Source organism: Rhinopithecus bieti, unplaced genomic scaffold, assembly GCF_001698545.2.
Source record: "Rhinopithecus bieti isolate Rb0 unplaced genomic scaffold, ASM169854v2 scaffold_10685, whole genome shotgun sequence".
NCBI classification, from domain to species: Eukaryota; Metazoa; Chordata; class Mammalia; order Primates; family Cercopithecidae; genus Rhinopithecus; species Rhinopithecus bieti.
The window spans coordinates 264,410-279,088 of record NW_016806950.1 but is presented as its reverse complement, the minus strand read 5'-3'; the positions used below and the strand labels follow the sequence as shown (position 1 = coordinate 279,088).

The window sequence follows — 14,679 nt, the reverse complement described above, 5'->3', positions numbered from 1 at the left end:
TTTTTTTTGAGACGGAGTCTTACTCTGTCGCCCAGGCTGGAGTGCAGTGGCCGGATCTTGGCTCACTGCAAGCTCCGCCTCCCGGGTTAACGCCATTCTCCTGCCTCTGCCTCCTGAGTAGCTGGGACTACAGGTGCCCGCTACCTCGCCCGGCTAGTTTTTTTGTATTTTTTAGTAGAGACGGGGTTTCACCGGGTTAGCCAGGATGGTCTCGATCTCCTGACCTCGTGATCTGCCCGTCTCGGCCTCCCAAAGTGCTGGGATTACAGGCTTGAGCCACCGCGCCCGGCCTAAATGTATATTTAAAATACACTCGCTGGAATATTACCATTTGAAATTATAATCTGGAAGACTATGTTGTAGCAATATGAAAATCTCTTATAAATGAGAAAAAAGTTATGTACACTGCAATTTTGATTAAGTTAAATAAAGGTAATTGATAAAGTGATAGTTGCATTAAAATTGTAGGGGTGGTTTTTAAAATATTTACATATAAATAGTAAAATATTTATATCTTACTGTTTTACCATTAAACTATTTTGAATGTAAATGTTCTCAAAAATATTTTTTGGCTATTGGTAAATAGCCTATAGAAAATAATGCAGTTGCCAGGCGCAGTGGCTCATGCCTGTAATCCCAGGGAGGCTGAGGCTGATGAATCACCTGAGGTCAGGAGTTCAAGACCAGCCTGGCCAACATGGTGAAACCCTGTCTCTCCTAAAAATACAAAATTAGCTGGGTGTGGTAGGTGGCGGGTACCTGTAATTCCAGCTGCTTGGGAGGCTGAGGCAGGAAAATCACTCGAACCTGGGAGGTGGAAGTTTCAGTAAGCTGAGATCACGCCACTCCCCTCCAGCCGGGGTGACAGAGCAAGACAAAAAAATAATAATAATAAAAGAGAATAATGCAGTCAGTAATTACCTCACGCCAAAAATCTTATGAAATTGCCTTTTAGGTCCATGTAATTCTTTAAAATTGGGATCTGAAAATTGTTATTCTGGGATCAGTCTCTGTGCTTATAAGATCAGTGTTTGTAAAGGGCTAAGCTTTCTTAGAGATTCCACTGTCCAAGTGTTTTCACATATATTAAGTATTTTCTGTAAACCTAAAATTGAGGTTAGAAACTTACCCACATTATTTTGTCCCTTCCATGTTCTTTCTACTGTCTCTCACTTTGGCCCCCAGAATTTCAAGTTTCCCTTTTTTGTCTGCGTATTCATTCTATCTTGATGTGTTGTTTTAATTCATTAGTTGGCATAGGTGGTCTTAATTGTTTTTCATCCAGATATATCTAAAACCAGAACTCCTTGTAAACATACAAAAAGTTGATTTAAAAAATTAATGGAGCTGTTTAATAGTACTTACTGGATATCTTTGCAGTTAAACTTAGGAACAGTTGGGTTTTATCGGACCCAGTACAGCTCTGCCATGCTGGAAAGTTTATTACCAGGCATTCGTGACCTTTCTCTGCCCCCTGTGGATCGACTTGGATTACAGAATGACCTCTTCTCCTTGGTAAGCATCTGTGACTTAAGTAATATGATGGATTTTGCTGATTAAAAGATTTTGTTTTTCCTGGAGTGTCTGAAACATAATTAGAAGAATATGGGTCTTCATGAAGGTTAAAAACACCTTTGGGACTAGAGCAAATGACTGATTTTTAATATGACAAGATTGAGGCTATATAATTTAAATCCCATTTCACTACTCCTGAGCCAGCTTTCTGAAACTCTTAATTAAACTATCGTTTGTAAGGCAAAAATTCCTTGCTTTTCAGTAGAAATAAATATGAGCCTTGAAGAAATGACCCTACTGATAGGTTTTAAAATAATGAAGTCAGAGTGATTTTATGTTTTCTAAATAGTGGTTGTACTTTGCTGGGAAAGCTAGAATTTTTAAACATTGTGTTATTTCAAATTATATCCCATTAGCTTTAGAATTATATTTATATTTGGCTTTCTTCCAGAAAGGATTTAAAGCAGCAGTTAGTATTATTTTCTTTATGACTTCAGCATAGGTTAGGTAATTTCCAGATATCTTTATGGTAAAATTGTCATATTCCTCCTAGTATTCCTTTAAATTGGACTGGAAATTTTCCCTCCCCTCTGCAGTCATTGGTTTTGGATTCCGCCTTTGTGTAAACACAGATTAGCATTGATGCACAAAACCTCACATCTGCTGATCTAATTGCTGAGAGAGACCTGTCCCAGGAGAGTGAGCTGTTTGTGCAGCTGGCTGCTGTAACAGAAGTTCTTTTTCCTAACTCTGTTAGTTCTGAAAGGACTTTGAATTTGTAGTGCCTTCTAGTTTATGTTCTTTTAGAAATGAGTAAAGGAGAGGCTTAAGTTGACACAGTTTGCAGGTCTAGCTTTGAAAGAATGTCTGTCAAAACGAAAGCTCAAACTATTTTGCAGTTTTCTGAAGGTATGAAAATTTCAAAACAGTAACAAAACCAAGTCCCCAGAAACTGAGTAGAAATAGAAGTTAACTGGTTTGTTGTTCTCAAATTGATGGGACTTTTAGTTTAATTTTTTAAAGTAGTTCTTGTATAAATAGCAAATGATTCATTCTAATTTTTCTGTAAAAAAAAAGAAAAAATAACAAAGGAGTAAAGAAGGAATGTTGTCTGAATAGGATTTTTATTCTAACAGTGTTCTGAGCTTATACAGTCCCATTTCCTTAAACCAAAGAAATTGCTAACAGTAGTTAATGCCAAAAATGCATGCTTATGTTTTTTGGTTTTGTTTGAAGACTAGGTTAATTTATGTTTTTTCCTATCCCAGGCTCGAGCTGGAATCATTAGCACTGTAGAGGTTCTAAAAGTCATGGAGGCTTTTGTGAATGAGCCCAATTATACTGTATGGAGCGACCTGAGCTGTAACCTGGGGATTCTCTCAACTCTCTTGTCCCACACAGACTTCTATGAGGAAATCCAGGAATTTGTGAAAGATGTCTTTTCACCTATAGGGGAGAGACTGGGCTGGGACCCCAAACCTGGAGAAGGTAATGCATATACTAAATGGAGAAAGAATTAGGCGGAAGTCGGTACTTTTTTATGTGGTTAACAATATAATTAATATCTTTATATCTACTGGATGTTACTATATATTCAGCAAGCCAGAAATTAAGACTTGAGTCTTTTAAGTCTGCTGGTGAAGTTACATGGGTTACCAACATAGAAACAGTAGTGGTTATGTGTGTTCATTGCTAAATATAATTTGTGCACATGGTGGAAATAAAAGTCTTTTGCAGAATTCCAAAGGCCTATTTTTAGTCAAGAAAAGCTAAAGGGAATTTTAGGTTGTTTTGTTTTATTTATTTATTTATTTTATTTTTTTTGAGACGGAGTTTCGCTCTTGTTGCCTAGGCTGTAATGCAATGACGCGATCTCTACTCACCGCAACCTCCACTTCCCGGGTTCAAGTGATTCTCCTGCCTCAGTCTCCCAAGTAGCTGGGATTACAGGCATGCACCACCACGCTCAGCTACTTTTGTATTTTTAGTAGAGATGAGGTTTCACCACGTTGGTTAGGCTGGTCTCAAATCCCCAATCTCAGGTGATCTGCCTGCCTGCGCCTCCCAAGTTTTATTTATTATTACCGTAAATACCAGGCACCTTTATGTATAACTTGTAAAGGTGCTGAGAGACATAGGGGTCAGCTTTTTCAATTAAGGAAATTATTTGCTTTCTACATGTGTTCTCTGCTCTGTGATTATTTCTGTAAGCATATATTTACTCTTTTTGCTCTCACTGAAATATTGGGAATGATTATTTAAAGGTTTTACATATCATTATTTTTTATCATCTGCTGATAACGAAAGGTGGTGTTTCCTCCTGATCAGTCTTGATCTGGAAGTCTTTTGTAATAAAAATAGTAGCAATACCTAGAGCTCTGTCTTGTCCTTTTTTTTTTTTTTTTTTTTTTTTTTGGAGGTAGAGTTTCGCTCTTGTCACCCAGGCTGGAATGCAATGGCGCCATCTTGGCTCACTGCAACTTCTGCCTCCCGGGTTCAAGCGATTCTCCTGCCTCAGCCTCCCGAGTAGCATACCACCACGCTTGGCTAATTTTTGTATTTTTAGTAGAGACGAGGTTTCACTATTGGCCAGGCTGGTCTTGAACTCCGGACCTCAAGCGATCTGCTTGTCTTGGCTGCCCAAAGTGCTGTATTACAGGTGTGAGCCACTATACCTGGTCCCAGCTTCTATGTCTTTTCTTCATTGATTCAACAAATATTTATGTAGCTAGTAAATGCCATATACTATTCTAAGAGCTGGTGATGCAGCAGCAACCCAAATATTGCCTTATATGGCTTACATTCTAATAGGAGACATAGCAAATAATTAAACATATAATAGTCTAGGTGGCAGGAAGTATCATTAAGAAAAATAAAGGTGTCAGATAATAAGGAGTGCTGGGCCACTATTTTTTAGAGAGTGTTTGGGGAAACTGTCTCGAATAAGGTAATATTGAGCATAAACTGAGACATGAAGGAGAGAGTTATGAGGATACCTAGAAGAAAAGTGGTTCAGACAGAGGAAACAGCAAGTACAAAAGACCTGAGATGGGAGCATGCTTAGGGTGTTCGAGGAATAACAAGAAAGCTGCTGAGTTCAGGACAGGATTGAGTAGGAGAGGGCAATGGGAGACCTTTCTGATCCTATAGAACCTGTTTGCTACAGTGAGAAGTTTTTTGACTTTCACATTGAGTGATATGACACGCTAATTAGAGAGTTTTGGGCAGGGGAACTTGATTTGATTTACTCGGCTTTCTGAAGAACAGACTAAAAGAAGGTGAGAGGAGGCAGGGAGACCATTCAGAAGGCTATTTTAGCAATCCATTTGAGATGCTGGTTGCAACTAGAACTTAAAGGTGGTAAAGTCTCTGTATATTTTGAAGGTGGAACTGAAACTATTGGTGAAGGATGGACTGTGTGGTGGAAAGAAAGAGAAGTGTCATCAAATTCTGGCCTGTAGAACTGGAAGAATGAAGTTGCCATGTACAGGGATAGGGGAGACTGCTCTAGAAACATTTTTTTCTTTTAAAGATACAAAGTCTCGCTGTGTTGCCCAGGCTGGAGTGCAGTGGTGCAGTCATAGCTCACTGCAGCCTCAAACTCCTGGGTTCAAGCTATCCTCCCGCCTCAGCCTCCTGAGTATTTGGGACTACAGGCATGCACCATACCCAGCTATGTGTTTTTTTTTTTTTTTTTTTTTTTTTTTTGAGGGGGGGTTTTTTCTTTTTTTTTTTTTTTTTTTGTAGAGATGGGATTTCACTATGTTGCCTAGGCTGGTCTTGAACTCCTGGACTCTAGAAATTCTCCTGCCTCAGCATCACCAAAGTGCTGGGATTGCAGCCATGAGCCACTGTGCCTGGCATGGAAGCATATTTGGGGTAAAAGGGAAATCAGGGGCCAGGCCCATGGTAGCTCACACCTGTAATCCCAGCACTTTGAGAAGCTGAGGGGAGTGGATACACCTGGAAGTCAGGAGTTTTGAGACAACGCTGGCCAACATGGTGAAACCCATCTCTACTGAAAATACAAAATTAACTGGGCGTGGTGGTGCTCACATCCTGTATGCCCCAGCTACTCAGTGAGGCTGAGACAGGAGAAATTGCTTGGAGTCCTGGAGTTCAAGCCCAGCAAGGGGGGGGGGGGGGGGGGGGGGGGCAACATAGTGATACCTCATGTCTTTAAAAACCAAAACAACACTGGGTGAAGATCAAACCAGTGACTGAGGTATAAGTGGAAAAAAGAGGTCTGAGTTCAGGATTTAGAGAATTGTGTAGAAGTGGCCGGGCGCGGTGGCTCAAGCCTATAATGCCCTCAGCACTTTGGGAGGCCCGAGACGGGCGGTATCACGAGGTCAGGAGATCGAGACCATCCTGGCTAACATGGTGAAACCCCGTCTCTACTAAAAATACAAAAAACTAGCCGGGCGAGGTGGCGGGCGCCGGTAGTCCCAGCTACTTGGGAGGCTGAGGCAGGAGAATGGCGTGAACCCGGGAGGCGGAGCTTGCAGTGAGCCGAGATTGCACCACTGCACTCCAGTCTGGGCGACAGAGCGAGACTCCGCCTCAAAAAAAAAAAAAAAAAAAAAAAGAGATTGTGTAGAAGAGGAAGAATCAGCAAAAGAGACAGACTGGCCAGTGAGGTAGAAGTAGAAGGAGAGCCAGGAGAGAGAAGGGGTATCCCAGAATTTAAATAAACAGTAGATGAAAAGAAACAGTAGATGAAGGCAGAGGGAATGTGATCAGCTGTGTCAGATGCTACTACACTAAATCAAATAGAATGATGAAGCCTAATTCAATATTACATTTAACAATTTTTGTGTAGTAGTGGGGAACAATAATGAATTCTCCACTTTTGCAACAGGTTCTTTAGAATGGAAGGAGAGGAAATGGAGATAACACACTTAGACAACTTTTTAAAGGAGTTTTGCTGAGAAGATCAGAGAAAAGGGCTAGGCGCGAGAGAGGTGGGGTAAAGGAAGGAATTTTTAAGTTGGGAGATTTTATGTTACATTTTTCTGCAACTATTTGAACATAATGCAGTAGTAATGGAAAAATTCATGTTGTGAGAGAGAGGGGTTGTTGCTGTAGTGACAGCTGAATAATCAAGAGGAGTTGAGATCCAGTGCAGAAGTTAAGGAGTTGGTTTTAGATAGGAGCACAGAGGAATAGTGACAGGAGTACATGGATATAGATGCAGGTAAATTAATGGGTGTTGCACTTTTCTTTCATGATGATCATGTGATACTTTTTGACTTCAAAACCATCTTTACAATATAGGGAGAATGCCTTCAATTTCCTAGCTATAGAGATAGGAGAATGAAACACGGCAAAATAATAAAATGTTAGCTTGCATCACACAGCATGTTAGTATCAGAGCCAGAATTATAAATTACTTCTTGTAAGAATCATCACAATAATGTGTAGTTATCTATTGATCTCTGATGGTTTTCTTAAAATTATTTTTGGTTAAAATATGATTTAAATACAGCAAAATGCATAATCTAAATGTTACAGTTCCATGACTTTCGGCAAACACATACCACATTTCCATCCCCCAGAAAGCTGTTTGAGGCTTCTTCCTAATTGGTGCCTACTACTTGAGCCTCCCCTGCCCACCCCACACAGGCACATGCCATTCTGATTTCTTTCACCTACATTAATATTTATCTCTTCTATTTTATATACATAGAATCATATAATGTGTGTTCTGTTCTTAAACCTACCTCTCTCACTCAGCATAATGTTTCTGAGATATATCCAGGTTGTTCATTGCTTTTTATTGCTAAGTAGTATTTCATCATATGAATATACTACATTTTATTTGTCCATTGTACTGCTGCAATTCATCAGATTTGTGTGCCGTTAACTTCTTTTTTCTTTCCTGAATCATTTATTGCCTGGATGTTAACTTTTTTTGAGATATAATTCAAATACCATAAAATTCACCCTTTTAAAGTATACAATTCAGTATTTGTTAGTATGCTCACAAGATTGTGCAACTATCACCTCCATATTTCCAGAACAATTTCTTCACCCTCCCCACTCTCAGTCCCTCCCCCTCCACCAAAAAAAAAAAGCCTTGTATCCACCGGCAGTCACTCTCCATTTCCTGGCAACCACAAATTTACTATTTCATGGGTTTACCTATTCTGAACATTTCATATAGATAGAATCATAAAATACTTGGCCTTTTATATCTGCTTCTTTCACTTAGCACAATATTTTCAAGGTTCATCTGTGTTGTAGCATGTATCAGTCCTTCATTCCTTTTTTTTTTTTTTTTTTGTAAGGGAGTCTTGCTTTGTTGCCAGGCTGGAGTGCAGTGGTGCGATCTCGGCTCACTGCAACCTCCGCTTCCTAGGTTTAAGCAGTTCTTCTGCCTCAACCTCCCCAGTAGCTGGGACTACAGGTGTGCACCACCACACCCAGCTAATTTTTGTATTATTAGTAGAGATGGGGTTTCACCATGTTGGCCGGGATGGTCTCTTATCTCTTGACCTCGTTATCTGCCTGCCTTGGCCTCCCAAAGTGCTGCAATTACAGGTGTGAGCCACCGTGCCCGGACCTTTCATTCTTTTTTTTTTTTTTCAGAGACAGAGTCTCGCTCTATCGCCCAGGCTGGAGTGCAGTGGCGTGATCTCGGCTCACTGCAACCTCCACCTCCCGGGCTCAAGTGATTCTTCTGCCTTAGGCTCCCGAGTAGCTGGGATTGCGGGCTTGCATCACCACGCTCAGCTAATTTTTGTATTTTTAGTAGAGACGGGGTTTCACCATGTTGGCCGGGCTGGTCTTGAACTCCTGACCTCAGGTGATCTGCCTGCTTTAGCCTCCCAAAGTGCTGGGATTACAGGTGGGAGCCACCACATCCAGCCCCTTTCCTTACTTTTTACAAGTGAACAATATTCCACTGTGTAGATACATAGCACATTTTATTTATCCACTAACTGATGGACATTTGGACTGGTTCCACTTTTCGGCTATTATGAATTCTATTCACATTTGTATACAAGTTTTTGTGTAGACATACGCTTTCATTTATTTTCGATATATACCTAAGAGTGAAATTGCTGAGTCATATGATGACTCTGTTTTGTTTTGTTTTTGAGACGGAGTCTCACTCTGTCTCCAGGCTGGAGTGCTGTGGGCATGATTTCAGCTCAGTGCAACCTCCACCTCCCGGGTTCAAGTGATTCCCCTGCCTCAGCCTTCCGAGTAGCTGGGACTACAGGTCCGTGCCACTACACCTAATTTTTTGTATTTTAGTAGAGACGGGGTTTCACCATGTTGGTCAGGATGATCTTGATCTCCTGACCTCATGTTCCACCTGCCTCGGCCTCCTAAAGTGCTGAGATTACAGGCTTGAGCCACCACTTGTCTTTCCTTTTGTTTTTTTTAAGAGATGATCGGCTGGGTGGCAGTGACTCACGCCTGTAATCCCAACACTTTGGGAGGCCATCTTGGGTGGATCACCTGAGGTCAGGAGTTCGAGACCAGCCTGGCCAACATGGCAAAACCCTGTCTCTACTAAAAATGCAAAAAATTAGCCAGGCGTGGTGGCACACCCCTGTATTCCCAGCTACTCGGGAGACTGAGGTGGAGAATTGCTTGAACCTGGGAGGTGGAGGCTGCAGTGAGCTGAGATCATGCCACTGCACTCCAGCTTGGGCAACAGAGTGAGACTGCATCTCAAAAAAAAAGAAAAAAGAGACAAGGTCTTGCTCTGTGCCCAGGCTGGAGTACAGTAGTGTGATCATGGCTCACTGCAGCTTCAACCTCCTTGCAGCCTCAACCTCCTGGAGTCAAGCGATCCTCCCTCCCCAGCCTCTTGTGTAACTAGGCCTACAGACACATGCCACCATGCTTGGTTAATTATTAAGTGTTTTGTAGAAACGGTCTTGCTATGTTGCTCAGGCTGGTCTTGAACTCCTGGGCTCAAGTGATCCTCTTGCCTTGGCATCCAAAAATGCTCAGATTATAGGCATGAGCTACTGTGCCTGACCATAACTGTATGTTTAACCTTTTGAGGGACTGTCAGACTGATTTTCTAAGTGGCTACACCATATTGTGTTCCCACCAGCAGTGTTTGAGGATTCCAATTTCTCCACATCCTTGCCAACACTTGGTATTATCTTTTTTATTATAGCCATCATAGTGGGTATGAATTGGTGTCTCATTGTGGTTTTGATTTGCATTTTCCTAATGACTAATGATGTTAAACATCGACCCATCAGATTTTCATTTTTAAAATCTAAGATTTCAATTTATTATACATAGAACATACTAGTACCATATGTGATCTTTCTTTGAACCTTAGGTCAAAACTGCATGATGTAAGCCTGTCCTTTTCACACATAATCCTTAGCAGAGTAGTTAACTAGACTGAGTAAACATTTAGTAAATTCAGATAGTTGGCATTTGTAACTGCAGAGAAAGTCAGCAACTTTATTTGCTTGTCTAGTCTGTTTAGCATATCACTCTTATGATTTGATAAACATAAAACAAGTATTCTCTCAGGTATTAAGTTAATTGAGTGTGTTTGTTCAAGACCATAGAGTTGGTATAGCACAATTATAAGATATCCAGATGACAAATTTATAAAATAGGCTTTTTAAGTAGTCTTATGTCTCTTTTACCTCTCAAATCAGGTCATCTAGATGCACTCCTGAGGGGCTTGGTTCTGGGAAAACTAGGAAAAGCAGGACATAAGGCAACGTTAGAAGAAGCCCGTCGTCGGTTTAAGGACCACGTGGAAGGAAAACAGATTCTCTCCGCTGATCTGAGGAGTCCTGTAGGTTTTCATGATAAATTCCCTTAACTTATAGGTAACTACATCATTTTGTGAAGCATGGAACTTTTTTTTTTTTTGAGATGGAGTCTTGCTCTGTCGCCCAGGCTGGAGTGCAGTGGCTACTTGGCTCACTGCAGCCTCTGTCCCCTCAGTTCCAGTGATTCTCTTGCCTCAGCCTCCTGGCTAGTTGGGATTACAGGCACCCGCCACCACGGCCGGCTAATTTTTGTATTTTCAGTAGAGACAGGGTTTCGCCATGTTGGCCAGACTGGTCTTGAATTCCTGACCTCAGGTGATCCACCTGCCTTGGCCTCCCAAAGTGCTGGGATTACAGGCGTGAGCCACCATGCCCGGCCTGGAACTTTTTTTAAGTGCCAAAATTGACTTAAGAACTGACGCACAAACCACATCTAACTCTATTTTAATATATACCATTTAAGTGGTTTATAGCCATCTTCTTATTTGTTTAAAGTTTCTCAGTCAGCATTGCAGTGCTGAAATGTGATTAGCTGTGCATATACCCATGATAGCTGCTGTGCTCTGCTGGTACAACATGCCATTTACCTTTGTGGTTGCTCACAGGCACTGCTAGCTTCTTAACTACAGTTCGTTTGTAATATCCACATTTATAATATTTACTTTTTTTGTTTTGAGACGGAGTCCCACTCTGTTACCCAGGCTGGAGTGCAGTGGCACGATCTTGGCTCACTGCAGCCTCCCCCTCCTGGGTTCAAGCAGTTCTCCCTGCCTCAGCCTCCTGAGTATCTGGGAGTACAGGCGTCTGCTACCACGCCCAGCTGATTTTTGTATTTTTAGTACAGACAGGGTTTCGCCATGTTGGCCAGGCTGTCCTCGAACTGCTGACCTCAAGTGATCCGCCTGCCTCGGCCTCCCAAAGTGCAGGGATTACAGGCGTGAGTCACTGCAGCCAGCCAACATTTACAATATTGTTTACTGGCTTTCTGTCTTTTCTTAGTATTAGAATACTTGAAACAAGGTATATTTAATCAAATGACTTATTTTTTGTCCCTGTGTTCTCTTGTAGGTCTATCTGACTGTTTTAAAGCATGGTGATGGCACTACTTTAGACATTATGTTAAAAGTAAGTATATTTGAGAAGACTCCCATTTCCTGCTTTTGAACTTGGATAGACACACAGTACACCTCTAAATGGTTAAAAAAAAAAAAAAAAAAAGTCCTAGAAAAGAAAAATGCATATTGTAGACATGCAAGTATTTTAAAACTGTGAGAAAATTATATGTCTATCCATATATTATTATATCAGTATTATCAGTATGATGCCAAAGACATCTTACTTTTCCCCACCTTTTTTACTCACTTTATGCATCTGAAATCTTTTTCTTTTTTTTTTGAGACAGGGTCTCACTCTGTCACCCAAGCTAAAGTGACATAATCATGGATCACTGCAGCATCAACCTTCCAGGCACAAGTGATCCTCCTGCCTCAGCCTTCCAAGTAGCTGGGTGTGATAACCACACCCAGCTAATTTTTGTGTTTTTTGTAGAGACAAGGTTTCACCATGCCCAGGCTGGTCTCAAACTCCTGAGGTCAAGTGATAACACCCACCGCAGCCTCCCAAAGTGCTGGGATTACAGGCATGAGCTACTGTGCCCAGCTGAAATTTTAACACTGAAATAATGTTCGTTTTGATTAACAAGTCACTTTTTTAAAATTTTATCTTCAGTGTAAACTTACTTGGGGTTCTGCCCATTGTAAGCAAAAGGCTTGTTTCTGTGCTTAGGTTCTGTGCTTAGGAGGTTTGTTTTTGTACTTAGAAAAGGGATAGACAGATGATGATTAAGTGTCTCAAGCATTTGAGCTATGCCGGGGTCCTTTATTAATAGACAGGAAATGAATTCACCTGCCTTCATAGCCTCTCTAGTTTTCCCAGGGTAGTTGGCATATAATTAAACTCTGACTTAGACAAAATATAGATAAAACTTTCCATATCCTCATAATGGCAGCAATCTGTTTGAAACTTTGAATCAACAGTAGTACTGTGAAGCAAATGCTATCTCCAGTCCCTATCCATAGTTACCGGTCTATAAGGAAATGGCTTGAGTGTACTGGCTACATGAGAGGTGGAGGTAGCCAAATCTACTTTTTAATCATTAAATAAAATGTGCACAACGTGCCTAAAAACCCATTCGTTAAAAGATCCACGCTTAGGACAGGAGTGGGATGTGCTTTACTATCTCTACCTTTCATGGATTAACAACACTCTTCTGACTTCAAGGGAGTTCATGATAATCAGCTTCATTGTAGAAATAGCTCTAATGATCATAATTGCAGATCTAAATTCTGATATTGTGGTTTTAAACAGATCCTCTGAAAAATGATTAGGATGTCTGAAAAGATAAACTTTAAGAAACTGTGCCTCAAAATGTACTGCTTTACCCATGTTGTAATAGGTTTACTTTCTTTTTTTTGAGACGGAGTCTTACTTTGTTACCCAGGCTGGAGTGTAGTGGCGTGATCTCGGCTCACTTCAACCTCTGCCTCCTGGGTTCACGTGATTCTCCTGCCTCAGCCTCCCGAGTAGCTGGGACTACAGGCACCTGCCACCACACCCAGCTAATTTTTGTATTTTTAGTAGAGACGGGGTTTCACCATATTGACCAGGCTAGCCTCGAACTCCTGACCTTGTGATCCGTCCACCTCGGCCTCCCAAAGTGCTAGGATTATAGGCGTGAGCCACCATGCCTGGCCTACTTTCTAAGAATATAAAAGTTATATTTGGGAGAGCTGGACATGGTGGCATGCACCTGTAGTTCCAGCTTCTCAGGAGGCCAAGGCAGGAGGAGCTTTTGAGCCCAGGAGTGCAAGCCTGCAGTGAGCTATGATTGCGCTACTGAACTCCATCCCGGGTGACAGAGCAAGACCCTGTCTAAAAAAAGACCCTAAAAAAAAAGTTAGTTTGAGTTTACCTTCCACCTGACCATTAAGGTCCCTTCTCAGTCTTAATATTCTGTGAACCTGTGTACTATAAATGATATGTATGAAATGGGATATTTGATATTTTTTTCATCAATTCCATGATGATATGGAAAAAAATAGGGGTTCTGAAAATTTCATGGCAGATACTTTGACATTTTCATGTCATGGCACTTTTAAGATTTTCCACAAATATGTGTATTTATTAAGAGTTTGCATTTATTTAACACAAGGGAGCTCACGATAATCAGCTTCACTATGGAAATAGCTCTAATGAAGGCTGAATCATGGTTCTTCAAGAAGCCATTTGGTAAGAGATGAGGAGGGTTGTCTTATGACGGTAATTTAGGAATAATGTGGCAGGGTTAAAAAACATTAATTCATAGTATATTTGAAATATGGTGTTAGAGTGCCATCTAGTGGACTCGAATTCAACAGGTTATCTTTGGAGGAAAATGCTTCCTGAAAGCCAGAGGTTCAGACCTTGAGCTGAAAAGGGCCTTAGAAATTGTCTGCCCACATCATTTTACACATGGGGAAACTGAGACCCAGAGGGATTAAGGACTTAGTCAAGATCACACAGCTAGAGGCTAAACTGGGACTAGAATCCAGATCTCCCAAGGTCCTTTCTGTTTTAATGCACTACTTCTCAAGAGTCGAAAGGGGCCAGGCTTGGTGTGGTTCATGCCTGTAATCCCAGCACTTTGGGAGGCTCAGATGGGAGGATCACTTGGGGCCAGGAGTTCGAGACCAGCCTGGGCAACATGGAGAAACTCCGGCTCTACTAAAAATAGAAAAATTAGCTAGGTGTGGTTGTAGTGAGCTAACACCATTGCACTCCAGCATGGGCAACAGAGCGAGACTCCATCTCAAAAAAAAAAGAGAGAGAGAGAGAGAGAGAGAGAGACCAGCCTGGTCAACATAGCGAGACCCCATCTCTAGTTCTTATAAAATAAAATTGTTTATTGGAAAAAAAAAAAATGTCCAAAGGAAAGGAAGAAGAAACTGAGAGCTTTGATGAGGTCTCCAGATATGACACTCTGGTCAGTGTTAAATCTTAAGGGGTAGAAAAGATCAAAAGAGTCTAAATTGTCTTGGATACATAGCTCTTATACATTTATAGTTCTAATTTTTAAGAATTATAACATTTTGTTTCTGATTATGAAGAAAAGATTTTATATATTTACTGTGGAAGATTTAGAGACTAGAAAAGTGTAAAGAGGAAAATAAAACTTACCTGTAATTTAAAAGCAGGTAGCAAAACAGCATGTATAACATGCTCTCATTCCAGATTTGATAATGTACATATAGTAGTAATTTTATTTTTTTCTTTATGCTTCTCTGTCTTTCAGATATTCTGCATTCAGTATGTGCTGCTTTTGCAGTTAAAAAGTGTGAAGATGCGGCCGGGCGCGGTGGCT

General features: G+C 41.0%; 1 protein-coding gene across 1 annotated transcript in view; it reads left to right on the top strand.

The window, feature by feature from the left end:
- Positions 1-14,679, top strand: part of NPEPPS (aminopeptidase puromycin sensitive) — a 101,080-nt gene that overhangs the window by 81,310 nt on the left and 5,091 nt on the right. The window contains exons 15-18 of the mRNA XM_017878983.1: positions 1,381-1,515; positions 2,784-3,003; positions 10,161-10,303; positions 11,349-11,405. Of these exons, the coding sequence (XP_017734472.1) occupies positions 1,381-1,515; positions 2,784-3,003; positions 10,161-10,303; positions 11,349-11,405 (555 nt within the window). The remainder of the gene's footprint in view (positions 1-1,380; positions 1,516-2,783; positions 3,004-10,160; positions 10,304-11,348; positions 11,406-14,679) is intronic.